We start from the raw sequence: 26680 nt of genomic DNA, 5'->3' as shown, positions 1-26680 counted from the left end.
AAAAGGAATGTAGTGTTGAAAAGCTGAAAACGATTTGATCTCTGCCCTCCATTGTCGAATCTTACAATCTGACCTTCTTCGGGTCATATACATCAAGCTGACATCCAGCCCACTATCATCATCTTTCTCCGCATGACAGAAGAAAGATGAAGAAATGAATTTGTCAGAGACAGACGGCAAAGGCCAGCACCAAGTCCCACTCTGTATGTAGATTTATTGTAATCATTCAGCAGCATAGATAAGCAATCAATGCTCATTTTACTCATTTAACAAATAAGTCAAAATCTGAAAGGTAAAAAAATAAATCATAAGTTACATCTTGATAAGATATATAGTATATAGCACTGGATGTTTTCATGGAAAACTTTCAATGAGGTCAAACCACAGTTGATGACATTGAGGTACGCAGGTACTTAACATGGATGAATATGCAGATACAACATTTACCAATACACTATCAACAACAAAACACAAAACCATACTGTAACATTAAATTCCACATTACATCTTAGATCTAGTAACAGATCCGATAAATATGTTTATATAAGCTTCGAAAACTTGACGGAATCTCTCAGCATGCGTTTTAAAAGAAAAACTCGACTTCAGTCTGTCCTGTAAAGTAAAAGCCATGCTTTTAGCTACATCACTCTGTTGGCTATGTATTGTTGAGAAAGTTATATGTTTGCTTAGTCACACACAAGACATTTCATGAATGTATCCCTCCAAGTGTTATGGCATACTGTGGCATGTTGTTATCGTTTCAAAGTCAGGAACCTGCGGAACAAAAAATAAATAGATAAACCCCAGAGAGATCAGACAGATCACTACCCGCTGTACATTATAAGGCCAGGAGAGTTGGAGAGTTGAGGATATCAACTGATTCAGCTTTTCCCCCTCCACCTTTATGGCTCTCTAGTTCCTCTGTGAGAGAGTCCAGCTCAGGACATGCAAAGGTGAACACAGACAGGTAGCTGCTGCAGGTGGGGGTGGAGGTCACCACAGGAGTGCTGAGAGGCTCCAGGTCGCTGGAAACCGACTTGTACAGGGTCTCCCAGTCCGAGACCCCCAGAGAACTGCTCAGATCTATGTCTGGCACGGATCGAGCGGTCTCCAAAGGGGTTTTCTCCTCTAAGCTGGGCAACATATTTTCCAGTAGCCCCTCCTTAATGTCCAGAGTGGGCTCAAGATCGCAGATGTTGATTTCAGCGCTGGCACACAGCAAGATATTGGAGTTCCCAGAGATGGCTGTGGACGGATCACTGGGGATGTCCATGTCCTGGAGCGACGGACTTTCCTGGGTGCCATCCTCTGGAAGTCTGTCCTCGTCTGGACTGGGCGGTAGTTCTGGGGACCCCGTGGGCTCCTGGAAAATAGACTCCAGCTCTTCTGATATCTGGCACATCGGTTTGTGTGTGGCAAGGATAAATTCCAGCCGTTCTTTCTCTTTGAGGAGGTTGGCGATTTCGGTTTCCAGGGCTGCTTTTTCCTCCTCCAGCTTGTCTGTCTCCTTCAGATAGATCGACATCCACAATCATCCACAATGGAAAACACACAAACAGCGGGTGCAAATGACAGCTGAGTATATGCATCACTGTTTACTTACAGCTTGCAGTGTGTCTGTGAGTTCCCTCCGTCTGTTGCGACACTTTGCTGCAGCCATTTTATTCCTCTCCCTCCTTATCCTCTTTTTCTCTTCCTCCTCTGGAGACAGCTGGGATGTAAGAGAAATAATTCAGTTATTGCCTTGAAGAATCCAGCCATTTCATCCTCTAATCCGCTACATCCGTTGCCAATTCACCCTCTGAAGAATGGCAAAAGCATGTTTCGCTGCAATGTGTCTAAAAATAGACCATTGTTGCAGACTCGCTGTGACCTGAATATAAATTGACTGCCTAAGGAAGGCACACAGCCAGCACACGGCACCAGAGGAGCAGGCACAATTGCACTGTTGCACACAAGGAATTCAGATTGGCATATGTAAATTTACACTATCGACTAGTCTGTCCAATAGCAGGTGGACGTCATCTGAACAAACCTACCTGCTCTGTTTTCCCTTTTCTGACAGCATTCTTTCCCTTATTCCCGCCCTCTTTGGGTGTTGCCTGGTGAGAGCTTTGTGGTTCATTGGCTTGCTTGCTACCCAGAGACGGGGAGACAGATGTAATAATGGTAGGCTGGACCATCCACTGGAAGTCTGGGGTAGAGGAAATTGCAGTGACTGTTGGAACAAATGGGGTGTCTTGAACACTCATGTCTTGGCAGAGCTCCTGAAAAACACGGGAAAGAAATCGACAATGAGGACTGTAAGAGTTTGTTTTGTTTTTAATAAATATATTCCTCTTCTATTAGTGGTTTCACATTATTGTGATGATAATCGACAATTAAACGTATGCAAATGTTTAGAGTCTAAAACAGAGGATAGCCTGCATGTGTTTTTCTTGAAACATACCCCTACCAGAAATAGCCTTCTCCGGATCAATATTTGACTTTATCATTGTTTCTGACGTCAACACTGACGCAGAGATGCTGTGGAGTCTCCTGAATGGATTTATTTTTCTCAATGAACCGCTGCATCGACACGTTCACATCTGGTCCCAGGACGTCGGAATCACAACAGCCCGATCAGCGCTGCTTTTATTTGTCACATTCCCACCTGCACTGATTTCCGGTCCAATCATATATCAAATGAACCGAAAATGACGTTAAAAATTAAGCGCACCCAGTTAATTAAAATCTTATCAATCAGTGCCCCCCCTCCCCCTCATCGTTAAGATAGAAAGCTTAGGACACTCAGTCTGTGAATCGCATATAAAAAACAAAAAACAAAAGAGATGTTTTAACCTGCTTGTAAACTGCTTGCCTCCTGGGCTGCATGTTGAATATATGATCAGCAAAGCCATTCATACCTTTGCATTGCTCCCTGACGAGGAAGCTGGAGAGCTCGCCTCTTCTGGCGTCTTCTGGCTGAGTGTCCCGACAGGAGACTCTGTCCGGCAGGTGGGAGAGACGGAATCCATGTCAGGCGTCAGGTTGTTATGATACATCACGAGGGGGGGAAAACACGAGTCCTGATCAATGACAAATATGACTCTGGCCTTCCCCTGGGCAGAACGGCTCGGGTCCTTCCTCCAGGTATATACCTGGTAACTGGACGACTAGAATGCAAGCCCCTCCTTTTATGCTCTGCTAGAATTTTATGAATGAACCAAGACTGTACCATCCGCCGAGGGGGAGGGGGGGGGACAGACTGACAATCACAAGGGCCTACATTTCTGGGTGAAAGAGCATTATTTTGACATTCTTCCTTTTGTATATTTTCTACACGAATAATACATTAACCCTTTTATGTTAGATTCGCTCACAGGTTAGCCTACATCACCATATTTCCATCCACAAATACCGGCTTCATGTAAATGCGATGTGGGGTGAGAAACGTGAGCCTATTTATAAATAGACCTACACATATGTAATCATTTCCTGCACGGGAGGTGAAAACTTGATGTTCTGAGACATTCATTTAATCAAGGCTAAAATACATTTCAAGCATACATAAACAGCCGAAAGATATACATTGATTTTGTTTATGTAAATGTTAATTTCTTGAAAGGTCGACGAGACCCATTTTGCACGACTTACATATTACAGATGAAAAAAAATTACAGATGAACTCACGTCATAAATAATAAACGTCTTCACATTAAATTTATGTGAAACATAACTTCTTGTTTTGTTACAGTCTGACAGACATGTCAGCAAGCTCAACGCTTTGGGGCTGCCTCTTCCAAAGATAAGAATCGAGAGCTTTTAGCAGACTTAATGAAATGATGCTGAATTGTTTACTTGGGTGAGGAGGAGGTGGAGGTGAGAGTGAACATGTGGGGGCGGAGAAGTCACGTGACACGACGCGGAACTGGAGGGAGGAGAAGGAAGGGGGGCGTGCGGGCTGCCTTTGACAAGCGCAGCATCACCCCTCATCACAACAAAGGATCCCGGCAGCATGTCTAGACTTTGCGTTTACCTGCTGATACCGGTCCTTTCGGATCTGGTGTTCGCTATTCAATTCCACCTGCCGGTCAATTCTGAAAAATGTCTGCAAGACAACATCAGGGAAAATGCGCTGGTCATAGGCGAGTATGAAGTCAGCCAACAGCCAGAGACTAAAACTCGTTTGCAGGTACGTGAACGTGTCATAGCTGTAACATATGGGAAACGTTTTTTAGACTGTTTGTCTTGGCCGAACAAACAGTTTCTTGTACTTTCATGTAAGAAATTCAACATTAATTAAGACATCCCTAAATAAATAAAGGAAGTTGTACTCCCAGTTAGTTTACTTTTATTAAATAGGAGGAAAAGAAGTAAAATCAAGCTTTTATTTTACTGGGCAAAAGCACAGGAGAGCACAGGGCAATAAAGCAGTATCTCTTTTTCTATTACTTTGCGATTTTAGGGCATAAATATCACACATATAGCACAATAAAAATAGTTATGTGGATATGATTGACAATAGCCTACAAGCATTTTTTAAGAATATCATTCTGAACAGTCTAATACCATATGTTAAGAAAAGGTGGTATTTTATTGTTTTCAGGCCTTACTCATCTAGTCTCATATTAAGAAATTCATGTACTCTTTCCTCAGATCACTGGTGCTTTTGGTTTCATGCTGTACACCAAGAACAATGCCACAAAAGGGAAATTTTCATTCACAGCAGACAATCAGGACCAGTATTACATTTGCTTCTACAGCAGATCTCCAGTAGGTGAGCGAGGTTTTGGAAAAATGTCAATTAAAATAAAATGAACAGAATATATACTCTTTTCTCATTGAACTATTAGGTAAAAGAGACCTCAAAAAGATAAATTGTACAGAAATTATTGGTGACTCACCATGGATGAGGTGAGCCAAGTCATGCAAACTCCTAACTATTTTGTGTAAAATCACCAAAAAGCTATCAATGCTTGTCATCAGGCAGTGGGAGTGTCCCAGACCAACTGGTCAAGCTGAACATGAAGCAAGATGTGGAGGCAAAGAACTACAAAGAGGTGCGGGACCGTGTTAAGACTGTTATATCAAAGATCATGAGTATCAGTACGTGTTAATCCAAGCTACTCATGACAATTTAATGCATGGCGATTTTTGTGAGAAGATTTTGTAAGAAAGATAATGAAGAGGTCACAGCATCTAAGCATTTTTGATAAATATTACGTTTGCCACCTCATTGCCAGATTGAAAAAGTGGAGAAACTGACTCCCCTGGAAGCAAAGCTGAGACGCATTGAGAGGCTCTCACAGTCCATCGCAGACGGCTATGTCTACATGAAGAAACGAGGGAAAGAGATGCAACAAACAAACGGTAAATGGTTAGAGCAATTTGTTCTGTGTGTATGTGAATCACCACTTGAGGAAGGTTGCACATGCACTGTTTGCTGTGGGTTTCAATTTTCTGGCCTTTTCCTCTTTTGGTCACATCCCTGTTTGAGATTTTTTTTGAGTTGAATGGCAGTTGGAAATCACCTGCTGTGTTGGGTGTGGCCAGAAGAAGAACAAGCTCAAGGGTTTGAAGAGTTGCAGCAGCTTTCCCCTCTGTGCTATCCATTGCTCGTTGTGTCTGAAACTGAAGTTGAGTGAAGTGTTCTTACAGTTCTGACACCATTTTACTCCCATTTCCTGTCTCAAACAGCTTCCACCAACACCCGAGTTTTGTACCTCAGCATCATCTCCATGAGCAGTTTGAGTGCACTGGCCGTGTGGCAAGCTCTCTATTTGAGACGATTCTTCAAGGCAAAGAAGCTGATTGACTAAATATGTTTTTCCAGCGTAACCTGAGGGGAAACAGCTTGATCATCAAGTGGAGGGCGTGTTTGAGAACATTTACAGTTTACTTGCCTTTGGTTATTTTGCAGACGATACATCATGTTTCACCTGTGTTTTTTTTTCTGTATTTTTTTTTTCTTTTTTACTATTTCCTCTTCATTTTTGACCTACATCTTCCTAGGAATTTATTATTGCTTCAGTACAATGCAGGCTTTGCAGGGAATTTGATTATTTTAGCCATTTAATAAGGGAATTCTTACAAGTTCTTACATCAAGTTCTTCACACATTTAAAATAAAATACACACCCACTTATTTATCTCCATAAAGTTCCCACGCTTTATACATTCTTCTTAGCTTTTGGAGGTTGGGCTTCTGTAATTCCTGTAGGGACAAGAGTGCTTAGTCACCACCAGATTGCCGTGATGTACAATGCCTTGCATACTACACTTGGTACAAAGTCAGATGTGCTACTCCAGTCTGGTACCTTCTGGTCTTTGTCCAAATGGCGGATGTCTACTAAGGGAGCAATGGATGGGCGGCCGTGGGCGCACTGGAAAGGCAACTGGCAAGAGGACAGGGACGCCACCAAGCTGTGGCATTCATCTCTAGTCAGGCTGTCATTGAATTTGATAGCACCTGTTTAAAGCGTACATGTATACAAGTGTTTTCAAGGAGTTCAGTTTGATTAAGTTATTCAGCGTAGATAAAATTACTTTAAATTATTGCAAAAAATAAAAGTGAAGGATGGAAAGAAGTCATCTAACTTTGCACTTTACCATGACATGCTAGGGAGGCTAGAACCTTCAGCACAGTGAGAGGCAGACTTCCTCTAACTCTACCAGCTGAGCGAAGTAACTGAGACAAAGAATAAGAAACAATACATGTTACCCTTTTTTTGAGTAACAGCATACTTTCACCACACAAAGACATTCAGGTGGTAGAATCACACTTCCAAGCTTACCTCAATCTGCTCTCGAAGATATTCCTGATGTGTGATTATAGAGAAAAAGCAAAAGGGTAAACATAAGGGAATAAAACTGCAAAACAATCACATGTACAACAGATGGTCTTAATACGGAGGTTTTAGAAGTGTTACCTCGACAATAGGCTTGATAACAGATGGTCTGCCCCGTCTGAGCTCATTACTCTCCTTTTCCATAAAGCACAGTGGTACCTTCCCTATAAAAACTTGTGGATTCACTGCCTGTGAGAACATCACTTCAAGGCCCAAACTTCGTAAATGTGACTGACAAGACCTGTAAGAAGAAGGGTCCACAATGCATCAGCAATACAATAATAACAATAATGCAGATGTTGTAATGTTAATACAATGAAAAAAAAACAGGTTTGGAAAAAAACTCCAGTTTCAAGCTTATCAGCTATAGTCAGTAAAGGAATTAAGCATAAAGAGTTCAAGGAGCTAAAACAACTTAGCCTGTTCAAATCAGGCTAAGTGCTTTCTGTTCCTGTGAAATAACGCCTTCCACTGTCAGAAATCAAAAGAGAACCTTTGCATGCAACTGTAAGACATTTAAAGAAGGCATCTGGCAGTGTACACTCAGCTATTACCACAGGCTGTGACAAAAACAGTGTCAGAGTACGGAATGACAGCATATAATCTGAAGTGCCAAGCCACAGCTCTGGGACACAGGTAAAATGTGGCTGCATCACTGCACCTACCCTTTCTGTCATCTTGACAGCTATCATCCTTCCCCTCAATGCCAAAATCAAATGGTTATTGCATAGAGCAGACAGCTGCCTCTTAAACCCCAACCAGTTTAAGGCCAACTGCAGTGCATCGAGTAAGGCCAATTCCATCGCATCAAAGTAAAACACCTTCACTGACTCATACAGGCCATGGTTCCTGAAAACAGAACAGACTATTGACCAAACTACAAAGTAAAAAATGCTGATCATTTTCCTTTAATTGTCAGCTTTCTCTCAAAAACTCAGACCCTGACTTAGAGCTGTATCTTCATCTGAGTTGTGCCAGTGGAGACTGGGACCAATAACTCAAAAAAAAAAAAAAGAAAAGAAAAGAAAAGAAAAAAGTCCATGGATGAAAACTCACCTTAGCAGCCTGAGCTCCTCTTCTGTTACACTCATCTGAAGAGGTGGCAAAATGCTTGATGAACACAGACGTCTCTCCCCTGGTGCATCTGGGTCATCCTCATAGGAATCTATGACAGGACATACAGTCGTGACTGTAGTTTGTAGTACCATATCGGGGTCCCATCAGCAACATTGTTAATTCAACATATCATTCTCCATACTTTGTGTTGTGCACTTGTTTTTATTTTTTACCTGCAACTAGATTTTCAAGTCGAACTCTCTCGTGTGCAGCGTGTTGATCCACCAGCACAAGAAGGTTTCCTGAGGTTTCAAGATAAAATGCATGAGATTTCGCTAAAAGAACAAATGACAAAACAGTGACGTTCCTGTCTATACCCTCAGTTTCAGCTAGCGTTGCAGGCTCTTCATCTCTTGTATTGATGAGACATGCAAGGAACTTCTTATCCACTTGATGAATGACCTAAAAAGTAATTAAATAAGAGTTAATTCATGGAATCACTGAGGGCACAATGGCTGAGGCTTTATAGAGAACATTTTGTCAGAACGTTCAAAGGAAATTTGCCTTCATCGAGTGAATCATGGCCTTTGAAAAACGGTATGGAAACAGGATGTTGTGGATCTTGACAGCCAGCCCATCAGCTTGCCCGCTTGATATGTCCACGGCAACCTGTCGACACAGTGGAGTTCATAATGCATCATTAAAACCCCATAAAATTAAACACAAATCTTCAGAACAGATAAAACAGGTAGAAAACAGACAAGTGTTGTTTACCATTGGAGGTCGGACAAACACAGGGTTATTCCATTTGGAGTACAACGAGGTAAGGGAGTTAAGGCTCTCACTGTTGTCATCTGTAAGACAGACAAGATTATACATGAACACAAACAAGCCGGTATTCATTTTGTATGTTTTGTGTGTTAGGCTCCCTACATTCTGGCCTGTCTGTGAGGTACCTCGGTCATCAAGCCCTGAACTAATCACTCTTTCTGCTCTGGATTTAGGTAAAAAAGGTAACACTAGGTCCACCTGAAATGGGTAACATCTGTATTCCATTCCTGTAGTTTAAGAACAGGAAGAACAAGGTATTCTTGGTTAACATCAACCATCATGTCAACAAAAATCCTGCTGCCGAAAAACTAACTCACCCATTTCAGAGATGACACTAACTGCCATATTAGTGACATCAGATGTACAGAGCGCATGTGTATCTTCGGTAGGTGGGTCCTCGTATTTGCTGAGCCCAGTCACTTTGTTGACATAAACCATCTTTCCCACAGATGTGTCGTAGTGATGAAGCCAGTCACCTGTTGCTGTACCCACTTCCCTCTCAGTCAGCTGAGGACCTGTACTGCAACCTGGGACTGGCTCAGGATCCAGTGCAGTACCGCAGTGATTCTCGTTGTTATTGCTGTCTTGGAAGCCATTATTACCTCCACTGAGACAAACAGTGTCCCGTGAGCTAGTGCTGCACAGATGTGGTTTTACTTTTGAATCGTCCACCATATGTTGTTTCAAATGGCAGAGTTTGGCTGCCAATGATTGTTTGCCTCCACACTCAGCTGGGACTGGTTTTAAGTTGGTGAAGCCTGAGTGGGTTGGTCGACTTTGGAGGCTGCTCAGTGGCTCTTCTTTTTCTGTTGCATCGCAATCTTGTTGATTTTTCTTGCAAACCAACAAATTCTGGGAATTCAAAACAAGTCTGTCTGTCTGAGAGAGTCTAGTATTATTCTCAAGAGTCTTGTGAGAAGGTAATTTTAGTTCATCAGATTTACCATATACTCTTCTAAACCTCTCAAGGGATCCAGGCTCTTTACGTAAAGATAACTTTGGACGAGTTGGATTTCTGGAAGTCTTTGAAGGCACGGTGGGTGCAAAGTCTTTGTGTAGACTAGATCTGTCATTGTCTGCATCCAGTGAGATTTTGCGTTTTGATGCAAAGGTTCCCTCTTCACATTTCTGTGCTAATATTTGCTGCTGTAATATTGACTTGTTAATTTGGGGTGGGTTCAAATTCTGCAGACATTCATGAATGTATGGATCAGACAGACTGATCTTTCTCTTAGTTACTAAAGTCTGTTCATGTCCTCCTGTACCCTGGGAGTCTGGAAATATATGCTGAATACAGTTTAAAGGCTGCATTTGCTGAGTGGTGCTCGCTAATGAAGTCACTTTGCTCTGTGAGAAAGTATTGTTTGATATGATCTCTCTTTCTTTTGAAAGTTCCACTTTTTCACTTCCTAGTTGTTTGACTGAACTTGACATGCATAAAATTTGAAAGCCTTCCCCAGCTTCACTAAAAGTTGGCCCCTCTTCTTCAGCAGTGTTACCATCAGATGCAGGTTCCAGTCTAGCTGGATCACGCAGTAACTCATCTCTACAATCTTTGTTTATGCTTCCTTCACTTCTCATCTTTTCCAGCTCATTTGCAGTTGTCTTTTCACGACCTCGTTGTTCAGTCTCTTCTTTATAGTCCATCATACCAGACTCCTGGCAAACACTGTCCTCACATACCTGTTTACGATGAACAAGATCAGATGCCAGCTTCATTCCAATACTACAATCTAATGTGGAAGCACTGCTAGTTGCTTGTTCAACACTGCCACTGTTATGCCCCTCTTTGTCTGCAGTGTGAGTGCCAAACAATTTGGGAGATACATAATCCAAGTCATCTTGAGAAACCACAGCCACCAAGTTCTCTCTTTTCAGAAAAGCTTTCACTGCCTCTTCTATACATAGCAAAATGCCATCCCAATCTTTGAATTCTATCAAGGTTTTTGCAGGCTCAAGACATATGTCATACTCTGAGTAAGGGCATTTGATATTGATGATGTATACTCCATTCAGCTCTTGGCTCCGTTTATGCTTTGGACTCCTGATGGCAGACTGCTGTTCTGGACTGTCGCTTTTCTGATTTAAACTGCTCACTCTGCGTAGGAGAAAGTTCAGCAGCTTGTGTATCCGTGTTTTCAGGAGGAGTCTTTCATTTACATACAGGAACTGTAAGCTGTTGTTGTAGTGGCCTTCTCTGCCAATATATCCGACCACTTCAAACTGTCCGTGTGTGTAACTGATTTCTCCAAGTTTCTGTGCTCGGCCAAGGCTGTGTATCTGAACAAACCTGTAGTAGGTGTTTCTAGCTTTAGGAAGCTGCACCAGTATGTCTCCTGTGCAGTCATTCTTCAGGCTGAAAGACACAGAGGGATGCATCAGAGAAAGGGCCTCCACTCTGTGCCTGATCCTCTCACCCTCCAGCACAGCATCCATCCTCTTCCTTCGGACTGGCATGTTATGGAAGAAGTTGCAAATGACAACTGTTGTCCCTGCAGAAGGTCTTGCAGCCTCTGCTTCAAATACATCCATGCCTTTACCATGCTTGAAGATTTTGACGTGAGTTTTCACTGATGATCTGGTCCGGGACGAGATTTCAACAAGTGTGGCTAAAGAAACTATACTTGCCAAGGCTTCCCCTCTGAAACCATAACAGCAGAGATTATCCAGGTCTTCAACAGAGCTACATTTGCTCGTGTAGTATCTGCTCCCCAAGCACTCCATATCCTCAGCGTTCATCCCAGCGCCATTGTCGATTACCTGAACTTTGAACGCCTCCATGTCCATCCTGACTCCCACACAGGTCGACTCAGCATCGATGCTGTTTAAGATAAGCTCCTCTACGCACTGCTGAAGTGAGGGGATAGCGACACCCGAGCGAAGTTTCCCCTGAACCTCTTTGGGCAAACACTTAATCATGGTGTTCACTTAAGTCTGTTCTCTTTGTATGTTCAGCCTCTCACCTGTCCTGTCTTGACTAACAGCACAGTAGTAACAGTGTAAACTAGCTTAAAGTTAGTCTTTGCTAGCGAACCTCGTGAGTTCCAACGAAAGGTTTTTGACCACGACACATTCAAAAAGCTCGTAAGATGCTTGAAAATGAACCACCGAAAGGTATGCTAACATCAAACATATTTAAGGGACTGTTTACAGTCAACGTGAGACAAGAAGAGATAACCGTAGCAGCTAACAGCCAAAGCTAACAGTGCCATCTTCTGGTGCGAATGACCTTATGTTTACAGTTTAACGATAACCGTTGTACATGTCCTCTGATCGTTGGCAAACTGCAGCCAGCTGTGTATACCGCCACCTACTGTACGGAGTGCGCTATTTCATGTAGTTTAGACCTGAGTCAGTTTTGTATTTTACATGTGTAGACATGTATTATCATTGCATTTTCAAGTCAATGTTTGCTAAACTTCTTAAATAGTTTCACCTAATACTAATAAATATAGTATGAAAAATATTCTCTTCTTCATTCATGACCCCTATTTACCCATATTGTGTCTCGATACAGGATCAACTTTCCCATATATAGCAAGTCAATCCATTTTGATCAAATTTTTCAAATTAAAACTGCACATTAAAAAGTGTGAGTACTTGCAAGTCAGTCTTGGACTTGTGTCACTGTTTTCAGTTCCGTCCTGCTTCTGCCTCTGAACTGGTGTAGTGTGTAAGATTTGTGACATCATCAATGACACTCTTCACAATATTTCTCTGAATAATCAAATTAACACCCAGTGAGAATAAAGTAATTCTAAATCTTTTGGTTTCATTGTCAGCCACCTGCAGAGCTTGGTCCTTGCCAAAGGAGGGCAGCACAACCCTTAGTCATTCTTCAGGAACCATCATACTCCTTCAGTCAGTTGTTGTGGAGGCAGATGAAAACTATGGTGACAGATGTCAAGGTCATACAAATGCCTGGTTGCTCAGCAGGATGTTAGCTCGTTTGTTTGCAGATTTTCCCTTCAAAAAGATTTATAGTCTCTGTTAAATAAAGTGTTCACATCTGAATAAAATGCAGTTGTGTTCCTGTAATAAATGTTCTTGTCTAGGTTCCAGACAACCGGGTTTTCTGTCACAAAGTCATCATATGATTCCTTATTATCATTAGTACAGCCATACTCAAACAAAGTGGGGCTTACTGACAGGAATTGTTAATTTATTTATGTAATTTCATATACTGTAGATATCAGAGAAACCTAACACAAAAACAATTAATTATGATTTGGATTTCAACAAAAAATACTATGTCAAAAAGATAAAATAAATATCTGCCTTAGTGTTAATATTACAGGCACAATCTAGGGTTTATTTTATTTTACTATGTTAAAAGTGGAGTGTTCTAGGCTATCAATTGTTTTCTCGTTTCTGAACTCCGCCTTGGTTATGTGTGACTTTGGGCTCCCAGTGGATTTCAGCCATTCTTGCATTTCTTGCACCTTGCTGTGTGGGCCTTGTAGCTGCCCCTGAACAGTTCCTGCACTTGTGTTTTGGACCCATCCAACCAGGCCAAGCTTCCTCCCTTCTGCCTGGAAACAGAAACATTGCAAATTAAGATAGCAGTGGTAGGCAAATGATGGAGCACATGACTTTGATGGGATACTGGGAATCCCATTACATGAGACAAGTTCAGGATGGGCTTTGAACACTGTTCAGAGTTGGATCTCCATGCATTATGTATAGGACAAATATCTTATCATTTTCCAAATCAAAGAAATGAGATTTATGCATGAAAGCTAAAAGACTTGGAGCATGAAATTTATTCTTGACCTTGGAAATAGTAGTTTGGCTAAAATAAATCCTAAATCAAGGTCCACTTACTGGCTTCACATGAGCTTTTAACAACATCTCGTGCCTTTGGCGGTTTTTTGAGATAAAATACCCCTTGAGATAGATTTCTTCTCAAGCTAAAACTAATAACGACTTACAGAAAGGCCACAGTGGTCATTTGTAAAGTTAAGCTAAAATTATATCGTCACTGTCAAACTCACTTGAGTGTATTTCCGAAAAAATACACCTTGCACTCTGCCAAAAATTTCATAATCCACTGAAATTAGGTCTTCCTTGGACATAGCGGACCTATAAAAAATAGAAATAAGACAGTACATGGGTGCTATGTTGTGTACTGTAAGGACTCATCATGCATCACCGGGGCTACGTTACAGTATCGCCAAGCTATGTTAACGCAAAGTGTTTATGCTCAAACGATTTGAGCCAGGATAAATAATACGTTTAGCTTCGTATTCACGTTATATAAACAAGCCGTCTATTATAATATTCACCTGAATATAATTACGAAGCCGTGTAACGACCACTCAGCTTCGAAGGATCTCGATTCAAAAACATACGGGACTTCGCTTCAGGAAGTGATGTTTAATGGACCTATCCGAGAACTCGCGAGACGATTGGTTTCTAGGCAACGAATGCAACAATCGGAAAAAAGACATAATAGTACTTCTATCTTCGAGTGGTTATATTGTGACTAGTTGAACTTAACACTACCTTTAATTAGGACGACAAAAAGTCAGTAAGTATTTGAAAGCTTGGAGGAGAAAAGGATGACCACAGAGGCAATATTAAGTAGATAGCTCAGTACATTTTCCCTGACATTTACGTCTATTGTTCAGCTAGCAAATGTTAACGCTGAAAAACAAGAAATGTTTTGTTAAAGTATTTTATTGCAGAGAATTACGCCTGGCCTTTTTATTCATGGTGTTTTTTCATCCAAATTACAGTCGTTATTTGGACAAAACCTACAACAACAGAATGTGTAGACCTAGAATTGTCAATGGCTGTTAGTGGAAGTTAAGGTTCAAAGTCAAGAATAAATTGTTAATTTAAATCTAATGACATGTAGAATGAAATTTGCATTTGTAGCATATATTTTCTTAGTTTTTATCTTATGAGGCTTTAATTTGTTCTGACTTGATGTTTTTATGCATATAATCTAGAGATATTATATGTATAATTGTTTGGGTTACCTGGGACTGACTTGTCTCAAGCAAAGTTGATTTGCTTTCCCTCTTTTAACATCGTTTAATTTGTCTTTCTTTTTCATTTTTTTCATAGACATTTCACGTGAAAAAGCCTCACTGGTTGATGAGGAAGGTTCAGGTATCTTTTGTTAAGATCTCTGGAACAACAGTTCAATCTCAGAGACATCATCTTCAAAAACTGATGAAGTCATGACCACATATATGAGAAGAAGACAGCAACATGGTGCTGTACATGATAGCAGAGCAGATGGAGTTGACAATCCATTTCCAAACAAGCCTGTTAGCCACAGAAGGCCTTTCAACCCAAGGATACAGGCATCATTTGATCTGGGTGATTCTGAAAAAATCACTGTTGCAAAACAACCAAGAGGCAGTTTGTCGCACCAAAAATATCATTCAGATGACATTAGACACACCACCACATCTCAGTACCCAAGAAAAGGCTCACAAAAACTTCCTAGAACTGAACTGCAGATGGACAAAGCAATTTATGCAAAAGAGCTCGTGCTTCAAGAGAAGCTGTGGAAGGTTGAGGAAAAAATAAGACAAAGAATCCAGAGAGACAGCACTGATGCTGCTGCAGGCAATGGCCAAAAGAGTGAGGAGGAGAGGCATGATAGGAGACAAGCAGAGAGGGGGAAAGTTCAGACAAAAAACAGACAGTCTGAGCAGCAGATGAGGGAACCAGTGAGAGGCAGAGAAGTGATGACACAAGAAAGAAGACAGGAAGATGTTAAACAAGTTACGAAGAGGCACATTCAGAGGAGTGAGGACAAAATGACTAATACACATGAAGAAGAAAGGGCTAGAGGGAAAAGAAGGGAAACAGAAGTTGCACAGATGTCCAATTTGCAGAGGAAAGAAAGTAAAGAAACTCATGAGGTCACAGTTCATGAGCAAGAAGTAAATGGGGAGCTGAACAAATTGAGGTGGAAAAATGTGAAAAAGCATACCAGAAAAAAAGGAGGTGATGAAAAAGATCAAGACATTTGGGGAAACACTGGTGTGAAGTTACATGATGTAGCAGAGAAAGCAAAAGAAAGAAAACAAAATATAACCTCTATAGGTGCACCAGTTTCTAGTCCTTCTCAGCGTGGCAGACAAGAGCAGGAGGAGCTCAGACTTCGAGACAGCACAGACGATGACATCCAGCTTCTTCTTTGCAAAATCTGCAACAGAAAGTTTGCAAGCAAACGATTGGAAGTGCATGTCCAAATATGTGAAAAGCTGAAGCAGCCACGCCATGTCTTCAACTCCTATGTTAATAGGACCAAGGGGACTGCCATTGAGGAGTTCTGGAAAACCCACAGCAGAACCAAGATTCCAGAGGTAGGCCAATAACGTTTTTCCCTCTTTTAAAGGTCCACACTACTATGCTTTTATTTTTGACCATTTGTACTGCTGTGCGCCACTGTTTTTAGAAGTGGGTCTCACACGACTTTATAGTGATAGCAGCAGTGTTATCTTTGTCTTGGAGAGACCAAATTTATAACAAAGCTGTTTGAATTACAAACTCTTTTTTACCAGTTTCCAACTTTAATGGAATTTAATCCTAATTGATTATTTTAAGTGAGTATTTCCTGTTATTGCTATCTTTTTATTCAGGTTTTAAAGAAAAAGAGTCTAAGAGAAAACCACAAGGCATCTGTATGAGGGTCCACTTCCAGCTGGAACCTTGAAACAGTCCAAAGGAGCCAACCCAACACTGCACATAATCCCAGTTGTACCTGACAGATATTGCCCTCACATTTCACAAAAAAACTAACACAAGCTTTTAAATGGTTCAGTTTGCTCTGGGAAACTCTGTATCATCTGTTGGAAGGCAGGAGCCCTTGTCGTTATCCTCTGAGCCTGCCTAAAGATAGACTGCTCGTATGTGGACTGGAAGGGCTCGTACTCCTGCCTTCCCATTCATGGCCGTATCTACTAAACAAGTAAGCTTATTTTTGAGTTGTACAGTGAGGTAGCCCTACCATGCTGACATCCCGTATTCCGCTGTGCTCTCTAGAACAGCCTGATAAAATACAATTTAATGAAAAATATATGAAAATTCTTTGGAAAACCAGAACAAAACCTACAAAACAAATTTTATCTGTGACAGCAAAAAAGATACAAAATCTGGATAATTGTGATCTTGAATAAAGAAATACTGGGCCCAGATGTCAGCACATCAAGTCACTCATCACCATCTTATTACTGTCAGTACGGTCTCTCATTAGAATTTTGTTGCAGATACAGTATCTTGCTTACCTTGTTTAAACATAGTCACTATCAACTTAACAATACTTTCTATGGTTGTTTTGACTCTTTACAAAGATAACAGATGTTAATATCAATAATTCAAAATAGCTACTGTGTATTGCAGCTCACATTGTGGGAAATATTAAGCAAACCCACACAACAAACAATAGCTGTTATTTTTATTTATGTCTTTTACTCGACAGAGATTTTACAGCTGGTGTATCTCCACAATGTTTGGTTACTCGTTGAAGAAAATAAACCAGATTTTTAAATGCTGCCAACACACTGTGTGAAAAAGAATCAGGCACAACATGGTGATATTTGCTCTAATTTTGGTTTGAACAGCTTACTAAAGCACTGTATTTAAATTTTTACTGGAGAAAAATACTGCCAGTTATACTGTTGACATCTGAAAATACACTATGGGTCAACAGATTACAAGCTAACTATAGGTTAAAGGGTTTTACACAGATGTATGCTATATATATATATATATATATATAGCATATGTAATTGTTATGACACATAACACATATTAAACAAAACCAACAAAACTCCATAAACAAAATGCATTTACATATATGTTTTCACAAATGATGCAAAATAAGGTAAAACAACATTTCAGAATGTACCAAAGACAGTTAAAATGGTTAAAAAAAAAAAAGCAGTAAGAAAACAATAACAGAATAGCTGCAAAGTCAGCTATATTATAAATGCTTTAAAGACCAGGTTTTCCACATTCAGAAAACTGTTCAAGTGTTCATACATGTCACAAAGAAGATGGACCAACATGTCCTCTACCAACAAGAATTCAAGAGTCCAAAAAGGCAATAAGAAAAAGTAACCAAAGGTAGTTGCTAAAAAAATGAATCAGTAGTTTCATGTTTCACACAAATGCTTTCATAGGACAATAAAACACGCAAATTTGAACATATATTTGCATGATTATTAGAATAAGTTTGAAATAGCTAACATGTCCAATAAATATGGAATATAGGTCTGAGAGTCTATTTTGTATTTTGCATTTTTTTAAGGGTATCAAATGACATGAGAATAAAAATAAAGTGACGCATAATGTTTTCACATCGGAAGCTGGCGCTAACATGAGTCACGATCAATCTGGACAACAAACTGGCTGCAGCCAAGAAGATGATGTGGGCAAATGGTTTACTATTTGCATAAGCTGCTCTGTTACCTGTTATGTGATAAGATACTTATATCTGAGAAATCAAGGACTGAACCCCCAAGGCAGACATCACTTAAAGTCAACAATAATACTACCAAAACATGGCCTCAACATCCATAACTATGATTGTCTCTTGCAGGTGTCAAGGTCCAATGCGTCATGTTGAATCCAGCCAACATTTCAGTCTGTGGAAAAACTAGCCAGAGCACTGCACCCAGGTGTACACGTGCGCATATGAGAGTGTGCAAGGTGTTATACAATAGTATATATGCAATACAACGTAATCATGCGACTTACAGTAATATAACCATTGTGAATGGGCATAAGGCTGCACAGGCTAACTGAGCTTCCACTCTCCACCTAACCAGCTTGTTTAACTCAATATGTGCTAAAGAGTTTTGACACTTCAGGACATCTACAAGTCTCACACACTGGCCCCTGCAGATCGGCCCCCGTGTTTTGTGAATGCACCTTCCCTTCCTCCTCCATTGCCGGGTAGACGATCAGAGCGATGGTTTCCGTTATTATCGCATACTGTTTCCCCTAGTGCTGAACGACTGATTGCTGCCCAGAGCCTCTCATTCTCCTTCTGTTGCTCAGCGACCTAGAGATGGCAAGGATACAGGCTGTTACTCAAGCACAAGGATCAAAATCAGCACTGAGGCAGGCAGGTGGTTTTTGGGGAAAAAAAGTCGCACCTGTTTCTCGAGCATCTGGATCCTTGTCTCTTGACGAGCGACTGTCTCTCGCAACTGCAAAATGAGCCCTTCTGTCAAACACCACAGCAATGGGATGTACTGATCTGATCATGTTTTTTTTGTGAGTTTGAGTGTGCAGATTCGATACCTGTGTGATCTCACTGCTTGCTCTGCAGCACGCGCCCGAATCTCCTTTTTTGCAGAAGTCAGCCTCCTCCAGTCCATTGACTTTACCACAGCTCATTCGTTTAGTCTTTGGAAAATTGAGAGTGGATGTGGTAGGTGTGTTTCAAAATGCAGTGTTACACAGCATGAACAGCAGCTTTGTGACACTTAAATGTTTTTAGTTGTAAATAATGACAGTGTTCTCGGCCTTACCGATAGGCCTGTCATACTGCTGACAGCTGCTGCCGCGGCCTTCAGCTCTTTCAGCTCCTCATAAGGTAAAGTGACACTTTCGGAGATAGACGATAGCTGGTCAGGTGTGGGTAGCTCAGAGTCTTCTGGCATTGGGATGTACTCGGCATCCTCAAGCTCCTGTTGGGTGAGAACCTCCTTGAATTAGAACACTGCAAGTCTCCACTGAGATAACTCTGTCTTATGATTCAAACTGAGGTTTCCTTGTTCCTTAGAGCTTCAGTGTTAACAAACCTTTCTAAGCCAGAGAGGACATGAGCTGTCCCCAGTCTGATTTGCTGCTGACATCATCGGGGTCGCCATAAGGCACCCCTCTGTATTATCTTCCATTGTACCCCCAAGACCCCTGTCACGACACTCTGTCTCTGAACCAGGTTCCATGTCCAGACCCACTGTGGATGTAGATGCCTCCTGGCCCAGTCCTGTATGTACACACATACATTAATGCATACTTACACACAATGTACTGTGGCCTTGTAAGTGTAAATGTAGACTTATTTCGGAAAGAAAATGAATAAAAACAAAAATCAGTGAAAGCAGAAAAACATTTACCACTGCCAATTGATACTCCGCTGCTGTTGGAGCGAATAGTCTTGGAGTTGAGCACTTTCTCTGCAAAGAAGAAAATGTATGAGACAGTTGGCTGCTTGCACAAGTATGTATACTGTGTGGCTGTGATCACTAACCCATTATGATGATGGTGTGCCAGCCACGGCATGAGAGGTCAGGCACGTGATGGAGGGATCCGAAGATGGGCCTTGGCATGGCCGGGCATACCTCTGAACCAAATCCCTTATCAGCAGGCATCCCAAGACGCCCATTTCCTGCGTTTCCCCATGCAAAGATCTGATTGTCTGCAAGAAACAAAAACAAATGAACGATATGATAAGTCTGGGGCAGCAGCTTCTGAGAAGAAATCAAATGACATAAACACTTAGATGTACCACGGGACTGTACATGTTCTCACCCTCAGTGGCTGCAATGGTGAAACCATCTCCACATGACACTTTGGTTACAATCTTCCCTCCAAAGGGTCCAACAAGAACTTGGACACCCTGGTGTTTCTTAAAGTCCTTCACACCCAGCTGTCCATACTTGTTACAACCAAAGGTGATCAGACGACCACGTTCTGCAAAGCCATAAATCACATGACATAACATTTCGTTGAAATTATGTCTTTTTTTTTCCACTTACAGGAGAAATATCAGCCTTGTTTTTTTGTTTTTTTTTGGCTGTACCATCAATGGCAGCTGTGTGGGTCTTCCCTGGAGCTATGACACTGATTTTGAACCGTGACAACTGCTTTGCCAAAGTCAGTGTGGTGATGTACGGGATCCCCTGGTATGCCTGGTGTGATGAACAAAAAAAAAATACAATCTAAGTGTAGCTGCCTCACCCAAAGCCTCTATTATTACTGCCATTTAAGTACAACCAATTACCTCTCCAGGGTGATTTTTGAGACCAGAGATTCCCTGGTTCAGACCAAGCTTGTTGAACTCATTGTTTCCACATGCTAGGACTTTTCCAGCTTCTGTCAAAAAGAAGGTTCCATCGCTGCCACATGACACTGAGGAGATGGTGGCACCTTTGGGGATCTCCACCTGGAAAAGCCAGAAAATTGATAGAGAAAATTGTATTTTTGAAATAAACAGCTAAAAATACTCATATGATGTCACTTAAAACACTTTTTATCTTATTGGCCCCCGCAAGGCTTTAGCCTCTTAACAGACACTCAAAAATATGCCAGAAAACAGGAGAAAATCTTACTTGCATTGGAGAAGAGAAGTCATCCTCGCATTCTAGGCCAAGACGCCCTGCAGCAGGAAAAGAGAGCAATTTCAGAAAACGCTTACAATGACTGTACATCAAAAGGGCCACTGTCTCCACCTGATGGCTACAGCAATAACAGCAAAAACAACCTGACAGAGACTTAATGACATCAGATCAAAATAGCAGCAAATACAGCAAACCGATGTACCGTATTCTCCGCAGCCCCAGGAGTAGATGTCCCCACTCTGAGTCAGGACCACCACGTGGTTGTCTCCACAGGAAACCTGATGAACAGGCCTCTCCTCAAAAAACTCCAAAAGCACTGGCTCCAAAATCTCCATGCCGAGCTCTCCCTCCACTCCAATGCAGCCATAATAGTCTGACCCAAACATGTACATCTGGTCCTCATCTGCATAAGCGGCACAACACAGGGTTCAGAAAGTGTTGTTACAGTACAAGGTGGTTTTTTTTTCCCCCAAAAGTTCAAGGAAGCTTTCTTCACTCACCAGTGACACAGGCGGTGAAGTCGGCCCCACACGCCACCTGTCGGATGGCCTTCCCCTGCAGCTTCTCCACCTTCTTTGGCTGCCGGTATGAGGCCTGATCTCCGTGCCCCAGCTGGCCCACCATCTTGGCTCCGCCTTGGACATTCTGAAGAGAGGTTTGAGAAGGTCTCTTGTCAAGAGGCACAAGAACAACCAGTACCTTTCTCCCAGAGGGATGGATCAATACTCACAGCCCACGTATACAACTCCTTTTCCACTGTCACCACCGCAAAGTGACTCTCGCCTGCACACACATGTTGGGCACTGCTGCCTCCTTTAAACATGTCCATTTTCTGGGGGGTGAACTTCCCTCCACCCCAGAAGTATACCTCCCTTGAGCGTGTGGTCACCACAGCAACAGGGGTATCAGTCACTGTACTCAGCCTGTGGCGCAACCAGGACAACATATCAGCTACATAGTACAACATCTTGGAATGGATCTTTTAAACAGAGAATATGAAACAAGTGCAACTTACTTTGGCTTTTTCATCGCTGAATTCAACAGGGCAACTCGCTCCTCAAGCTCCCTAACAGAGAATGACAGTGGGAGTTTTGACATCATGACATCTAACAGAATCTAAGATATTTTCCAAAAAAAAGGTTTTCCTTTTCAATACACTTACTGTCTGCAGCAGGAGATAAATGGCTGGTCCAACATCTGATCAGCTGTAGGTCTGTTTGCAGGATCCTATGACACAAGAAGATCACAAAGACTTTACAGTGATGCACTTCAGAGTCCACGCAGTATCATCTCACCATCAGTCATATTTTCACAACAACGGAAAACAACACTGTTCTCTCATTGTTCCTCTCACTCACTTGATCGAGGCACTCATACACCAGTTTGATCAGTGCAGACGAATAAACATCCGAGTTCACTTCCATAGTCCAGTTGCCCTGGACTATTTTCACACAGAGGTTCAGAGGGTTCTTATGGACACAAACAGAAATATGAATTAATTCTGCCGAGGGGAAAAAAAACACACACCCACACATGTTCTGATTTACAAAAAATAATTAATATTATTATGATTTCTATATGGTCCACAAACCTACCGTTGCATCAAATGTTCTTGTAAGAGTTAAGACTTCAAAAAGTACACAACCCATGGCCCAGATGTCTGATTTGAAGTTATACTTTGCTCCCTGGCACAATTCTGGTGACATGTAATATGGAGTCCCCACACACTGGATTTACAAACAAAGTGCAAGAAGAAGATTAGCAAAACATGTATCTCAAACTGACACCATAATTAGCTATGTCATCAAACTGTGTGCTGCTATACCTCCACTATAATAAAATACTCATTTTATCTCCATTCAGTGTGACAACATATGAACTCTTCATGCTCACTGTCAACACTTACAAAGTCCACGACTGATATTACCACTATGCTGTAAGAGTTAGTAGAGTGAAGAGGGTATTTAGCTACAGTGTAACATTTAATTAATATTTACTAAATCATAGCCAGTATGGTTAAAGACCCTAAAGGGGAGGGGTATCACAACTTACGGTCTCCGCCATTGAAAACTCAGAGTCTAATTTCTTCGCAAGGCCATAATCACCCAGCTTGATGAGGTCAGTTTTGGTAAGGAAAATGTTAAGAGTTTTGATATCTCTGCAGCGAAAACAAAAACAAAAAACAACAGTTCAATTACCAAACAAGAAACAAAAACAAATCATTGTTAGAAACAAAATAAAGAGTCAAGTTACCGACTGATACTTTTGATAAAGGCATGAAAACATCTTACCTGTGTAGGATTCCAGCCTTGTGAATGTGGGACACTGCAGAGGCAATCTGATACAGGTACCATATGACCACCTAACGAAACATTTTAAAGATGAAGATATAATAGAGAATAACTTGTTATATATAATAAACGCACTGAGTGCACACATACCTCTTCACTGAAAAGTTTCCCCTTCTGCTGGTTGATTTTATCGTACAGGTTTCCTCCTGTTATGATACAGCAGTTAACTTTCCGTCACAGCTGAACAGCATTCAAGCTAATCTCAATCAAATCTCCAGAGTGGACAGTGACATAGTATTGTCTTACCATTGCAATACTCCAACTCAATGAACAGGGAGTTTTTATCCATGAAATGATTAAAGTAGGCTATGATGTTGTTGTGCTCTAGCATGGAGAGGATGCTTATTTCGTTCATGACATCTCTGCGTTCCTTTTCAGAGAGCGAGTTCAGATCCACCTCCTTCCATACCACCAGGGAGTTGTCCTAGGGAAGCCAGAGGAGACATTGCATTAAATAAAACTGGCAAGAGCTCCAAATCTGTGTTCAGAAAAGATGTCTGCCTCAAGATGACAGAAAGCAGAATATCCAGAAAAACAATGTCTTTACAGATGATTTATGAAATATAATTGGTTCAAAATATTTTTTGGAGGAGGGGTAGCATTAAAAGGGTCTGCAAACCTACAGATGTACAGTATGTGTACCCAATTGTAATGAAGGCAAAAAGAGAAAGGCATGAGGCTATCATTTATCTGGTTCTCACTCAAGAATTGCTCACAGAGCTATGGAAATAAAAGAACAACGCGCAATTCAGTTAACCAGACACATCCTGTACAGTCAATCATAACAATCCACTTAGAAAACAAGACGTAGCAACATCAGCAAGACATTTCCAATGTATCTCAAGCAGTGGTTCTCATCATTTCTGCCTGTCCAAGGAAAGGTTGTGAAGACCTTGTAAAGTTGCACAATACATGTTTTCTTTGCTCTCTTGTTGTAACAATGCCTCCACTTTAAGGAATACTTCAGATAACAACGTTGTCCGAAAGGAAGCTCTTCGTTGCATGGCACAATGTAAGATCCGTGCCTTGTAAACACAGAAAGCTGTGCTGAGGCAGAAAGCCAGCTTACCTCTGTTCTTCTGTACAGGGTTGCTTCACCAAACGCCCCCCTCCCGAGGATCCGGATAGGAATGTAATGCAACTTCTCCTCTTCGCCATTAAATGTGCCCGACGCTGATCGCTCACTGAACACAGACCCGCCGCCCAAATCTGAATTTAGCGAGTCGAAATGTCTTTCATAGTCCTCCAGTGACATTTCTGCTTAGACTTGTTAGGCAATGGCAGTGATGGAAATAACCCGAACAGGCCTTACGACAACTCTTTCTGAAAGACTCCTACAAAACCGCACACACATCTAACATGTTACCTTTGTCGGCTAACAAACAGGGCCGTCAAAGTGTTACTACTACCTGATGCCACAAAGCCACTTCAAACATACAATTTAAGAAAGATACAACGTAGCAAAATACGTGCAACTATTGCAATCGCGCCAGTGTCAAGCATGACACAACGAAAATTTGGAAGTTCAGCCAACTTTTGGACGTTTCAGAATAAAAGGCGTCCCTTGAAACGTGTTGCGGTGTAATTTATTATGAAAGCCGATACAGCGCATTTCCGGTAAAGGCGCTAGTCTTGCTCGGTATGTGCAACTTGATTCGGCTAACAGTTAAATGAGCTGGACGAAATTACAGCGCCGTCTGGCCCAATCCAAACCTAAACTGTCAAGTAAATGCATTTAGAGTAGGTTAAGCAAGTTTGCATAACAAATCGAAAAGGAACAAAACTTTTGACTTTAGTTGGTCTCGTCCGACAAGAAACCGAAAACTCGTCCATCCCTTTCCTGGGTTTAAACCCGGAAACTGTCAAAGTAAACGATCTTTTTAGCGAGAAAATCTTTTACGTACGTATGAGTCCTTGCTCTACAGTCAATCAAGTTAAGACCGTTACACATGAAATGATGAAATTTAACTATCATATATATATATTTCTGTCCACATTTATTTTAAAGTTTATTTTAAAGTTCTTATGTGACGACATCAGTAATATTACATTTAGATATGGACATCACTGTGTAGTAATTTTTCTGAAAATCAACTCAAAACTGTGAATAGATAAGATAACTAGACGAATGCCTGTTTTTGGCTGATCCACCACATTATATAGCCCCTCAGGGCAAACCAGGGTGCCAAGGCTGATAGAAAAAATATATCTAAATATGACAGTGTCTCGAAGCATAAACAGAGAAAACAATTTTAAGAAGTTTAAGAGACAACAGGGAAATCAAGTGTGCACACACACACACATGCTCACATACAGTTTTGTAATATTGACAGAGCAGCTGCCTTACACTGATAAAAAGTTCCATACTTTTCTGAGTAAAAGCCTGACTACCAAAGGGATATCCAGACATGATTTCAAATGATGACAGTAGCACAGATGGGAAATCATTACACAGCAACAAAGATAGGCTTGTGTTGTTTAAAATAACCCCAAAAAATTAAAAATAGTCTGCATTATTATCTGTTTTCTTTGAACTCACATTACATTATTTGTTTGTTCAGGATCAGCGTACGCAGTCAGAGTTGGGTCCAGAAGTCTTCCACTTTATCCACTGGTTTTCAGGTGTTTAGGACTGCTAAACACTATTCTGATGTTAACTGCTATTGTTATTGGGATTTACTGTGAGTACGGGAAGGTGCTGTATCTCTGCTTCACTTGTTTAGAGTCAGTACTAGATAGATAGATACTTTATTCATCCCCAAGGGAAATTGCTCAGTGCCAAACAATTCATTATAATCCAGTGTTAAAATAACTCTGTCCAGAGTTAAAAATGAACTCTGTGTATCACAAGAAATTGAAATCCACGAGGATGCGTTAGGAGAGGCATGTTTCACAACTCTGTGAGTCTCAAACACTGCCCAATAACACCAACTCTCTTACACAGTTAAATCAACTTTTAACAGCATCATTTCACTCTATATTTTAACAATTTTGCTTAACACTGGAAAATTAACTCATTTTAAGAACATTTTTAGAAATCAGGTTCTAAATTTAATGTCTGCCGCAATAAAGGCATGAAGTGTGATTTTCAGTTAAATGTGCCTGTATGTGCAAGGTCCAACATATACAACAAACAGAATAATATATCCTTCAGAGTACAGCAAGGTAAGTCTAATAAAGCCCAAATGTTAGACATCAGCAGAAACATACTTTCCCCAAAACGGAATCTTGCAGTTCCAGCATCGTGATGCTTCCTGACAAGATGTACAGGAAGAGTTGTGCAACATGAACATGAA

The 26680-nt window shown here is 41.1% G+C and overlaps 6 protein-coding genes across 9 annotated transcripts; 2 read left to right on the top strand and 4 right to left on the bottom strand.

Annotated features, from left to right (window-relative positions):
- Positions 1-29: 29 nt before the first annotated feature.
- On the bottom strand, positions 30-4644 carry fosaa (v-fos FBJ murine osteosarcoma viral oncogene homolog Aa). Of its 2 annotated transcripts, XM_046412301.1 has the most exons (5): positions 4019-4644; positions 2907-2986; positions 2040-2267; positions 1604-1711; positions 30-1507 (listed from the first exon to the last, which is right to left on the bottom strand). In XM_046412301.1, exons 3-5 carry the CDS (start codon positions 2250-2252, stop codon positions 839-841), a joined length of 990 nt encoding a protein of 329 aa, XP_046268257.1. In that variant the 5' UTR covers positions 2253-2267; positions 2907-2986; positions 4019-4644; the 3' UTR covers positions 30-838. The 2 variants fall into 2 exon arrangements, with proteins under 2 accessions (XP_046268257.1, XP_046268256.1); XM_046412300.1 differs by lacking the exon at positions 4019-4644 and having other exon boundaries at positions 2907-3641.
- On the top strand, positions 3894-5817 carry LOC124071609 (transmembrane emp24 domain-containing protein 10-like). Its single transcript, XM_046412302.1, has 5 exons — positions 3894-4174; positions 4639-4759; positions 4969-5042; positions 5226-5352; positions 5680-5817. The coding sequence occupies exons 1-5, from the start codon at positions 3998-4000 to the stop codon at positions 5799-5801; spliced, it is 621 nt and encodes a 206-aa protein (XP_046268258.1). The 5' UTR covers positions 3894-3997; the 3' UTR covers positions 5802-5817.
- Positions 5818-6036: 219 nt separating this feature from the next.
- mlh3 (mutL homolog 3 (E. coli)) lies at positions 6037-12221 on the bottom strand. 3 transcript variants are annotated; one of them, XM_046412291.1, is made up of 12 exons: positions 9034-12212; positions 8842-8943; positions 8660-8739; positions 8450-8554; positions 8263-8347; positions 8119-8187; positions 7886-7994; positions 6911-7070; positions 6776-6799; positions 6591-6669; positions 6299-6450; positions 6037-6195 (listed from the first exon to the last, which is right to left on the bottom strand). In XM_046412291.1, the coding sequence occupies exons 1-12, from the start codon at positions 11633-11635 to the stop codon at positions 6124-6126; spliced, it is 3639 nt and encodes a 1212-aa protein (XP_046268247.1). In that variant the 5' UTR covers positions 11636-12212; the 3' UTR covers positions 6037-6123. The 3 variants fall into 3 exon arrangements, with proteins under 3 accessions (XP_046268247.1, XP_046268246.1, XP_046268248.1); XM_046412290.1 differs by having other exon boundaries at positions 6037-6450; positions 9034-12221; XM_046412292.1 differs by lacking the exon at positions 8842-8943 and having other exon boundaries at positions 6037-6450; positions 9034-12215.
- A 630-nt stretch (positions 12222-12851) lies between these two features.
- Positions 12852-14107, bottom strand: acyp1 (acylphosphatase 1, erythrocyte (common) type). The gene is made up of 3 exons (XM_046412311.1): positions 14002-14107; positions 13711-13798; positions 12852-13248 (listed from the first exon to the last, which is right to left on the bottom strand). The coding sequence occupies exons 2-3, from the start codon at positions 13789-13791 to the stop codon at positions 13033-13035; spliced, it is 297 nt and encodes a 98-aa protein (XP_046268267.1). The 5' UTR covers positions 13792-13798; positions 14002-14107; the 3' UTR covers positions 12852-13032.
- A 5-nt stretch (positions 14108-14112) lies between these two features.
- On the top strand, positions 14113-17232 carry LOC124071607 (golgin subfamily A member 6-like protein 22). The gene is made up of 3 exons (XM_046412299.1): positions 14113-14246; positions 14789-16044; positions 16321-17232. Exons 2-3 carry the CDS (start codon positions 14905-14907, stop codon positions 16366-16368), a joined length of 1188 nt encoding a protein of 395 aa, XP_046268255.1. The 5' UTR covers positions 14113-14246; positions 14789-14904; the 3' UTR covers positions 16369-17232.
- LOC124071604 (serine/threonine-protein kinase Nek9) lies at positions 17122-25217 on the bottom strand. The gene is made up of 23 exons (XM_046412293.1): positions 24454-25217; positions 23631-23808; positions 23475-23530; positions 23325-23395; positions 23086-23191; positions 22629-22760; positions 22392-22502; positions 22196-22260; positions 22049-22099; positions 21764-21956; positions 21534-21678; positions 21236-21436; positions 21025-21071; positions 20697-20858; positions 20496-20604; positions 20225-20386; positions 19944-20111; positions 19810-19869; positions 19492-19679; positions 19219-19377; positions 18989-19093; positions 18841-18894; positions 17122-18746 (listed from the first exon to the last, which is right to left on the bottom strand). Exons 1-23 carry the CDS (start codon positions 24637-24639, stop codon positions 18567-18569), a joined length of 2889 nt encoding a protein of 962 aa, XP_046268249.1. The 5' UTR covers positions 24640-25217; the 3' UTR covers positions 17122-18566.
- Between the last annotated feature and the right edge of the window lie 1463 nt (positions 25218-26680).

The sequence above is a fragment of the Scatophagus argus genome, chromosome 15 (assembly GCF_020382885.2).
Source record: "Scatophagus argus isolate fScaArg1 chromosome 15, fScaArg1.pri, whole genome shotgun sequence".
Taxonomy (NCBI): Eukaryota; Metazoa; Chordata; class Actinopteri; family Scatophagidae; genus Scatophagus; species Scatophagus argus.
This window is presented reverse-complemented; position numbering and strand designations above follow the sequence as displayed.

Bases quoted from the DNA above. Each gene is read 5' to 3' on its own strand.
- fosaa (XM_046412300.1), bottom strand. From the start codon at position 3,044: ATGTATCATAACAACCTGACGCCTGACATGGATTCCGTCTCTCCCACC. The intron at 2,268-2,906 runs GTATGAATGGCT...CGTGTTTTTCAG, and splicing joins CGTCAGGGAGCAATGCAAAG to GAGCTCTGCCAAGACATGAG. The intron at 1,712-2,039 runs GTAGGTTTGTTC...CTTACATCCCAG, and splicing joins GAAAAGGGAAAACAGAGCAG to CTGTCTCCAGAGGAGGAAGA.
- LOC124071609 (XM_046412302.1), top strand. From the start codon at position 3,998: ATGTCTAGACTTTGCGTTTACCTGCTGATACCGGTCCTTTCGGATCTG. The intron at 5,043-5,225 runs GTGCGGGACCGT...CCTCATTGCCAG, and splicing joins AGGCAAAGAACTACAAAGAG to ATTGAAAAAGTGGAGAAACT. The intron at 5,353-5,679 runs GTAAATGGTTAG...TGTCTCAAACAG, and splicing joins AGAGATGCAACAAACAAACG to CTTCCACCAACACCCGAGTT.
- mlh3 (XM_046412290.1), bottom strand. From the start codon at position 11,635: ATGATTAAGTGTTTGCCCAAAGAGGTTCAGGGGAAACTTCGCTCGGGT. The intron at 8,555-8,659 runs GTAAACAACACT...CTGTGTCGACAG, and splicing joins TGTTTGTCCGACCTCCAATG to GTTGCCGTGGACATATCAAG. The intron at 8,348-8,449 runs GCAAATTTCCTT...ATTACTTTTTAG, and splicing joins CCATGATTCACTCGATGAAG to GTCATTCATCAAGTGGATAA.
- acyp1 (XM_046412311.1), bottom strand. From the start codon at position 13,791: ATGTCCAAGGAAGACCTAATTTCAGTGGATTATGAAATTTTTGGCAGA. The intron at 13,249-13,710 runs GTGAGTTTGACA...TTCTGTTTCCAG, and splicing joins TTTTTCGGAAATACACTCAA to GCAGAAGGGAGGAAGCTTGG.
- LOC124071607 (XM_046412299.1), top strand. From the start codon at position 14,905: ATGACCACATATATGAGAAGAAGACAGCAACATGGTGCTGTACATGAT. The intron at 16,045-16,320 runs GTAGGCCAATAA...CTTTTTATTCAG, and splicing joins GCAGAACCAAGATTCCAGAG to GTTTTAAAGAAAAAGAGTCT.
- LOC124071604 (XM_046412293.1), bottom strand. From the start codon at position 24,639: ATGTCACTGGAGGACTATGAAAGACATTTCGACTCGCTAAATTCAGAT. The intron at 22,100-22,195 runs GTAAGTGTATTG...ATTCTCTGTTAG, and splicing joins TTTATCTCCTGCTGCAGACA to GGAGCTTGAGGAGCGAGTTG. The intron at 19,870-19,943 runs GTTAGTGATCAC...TCTTCTTTGCAG, and splicing joins GCACACCATCATCATAATGG to AGAAAGTGCTCAACTCCAAG.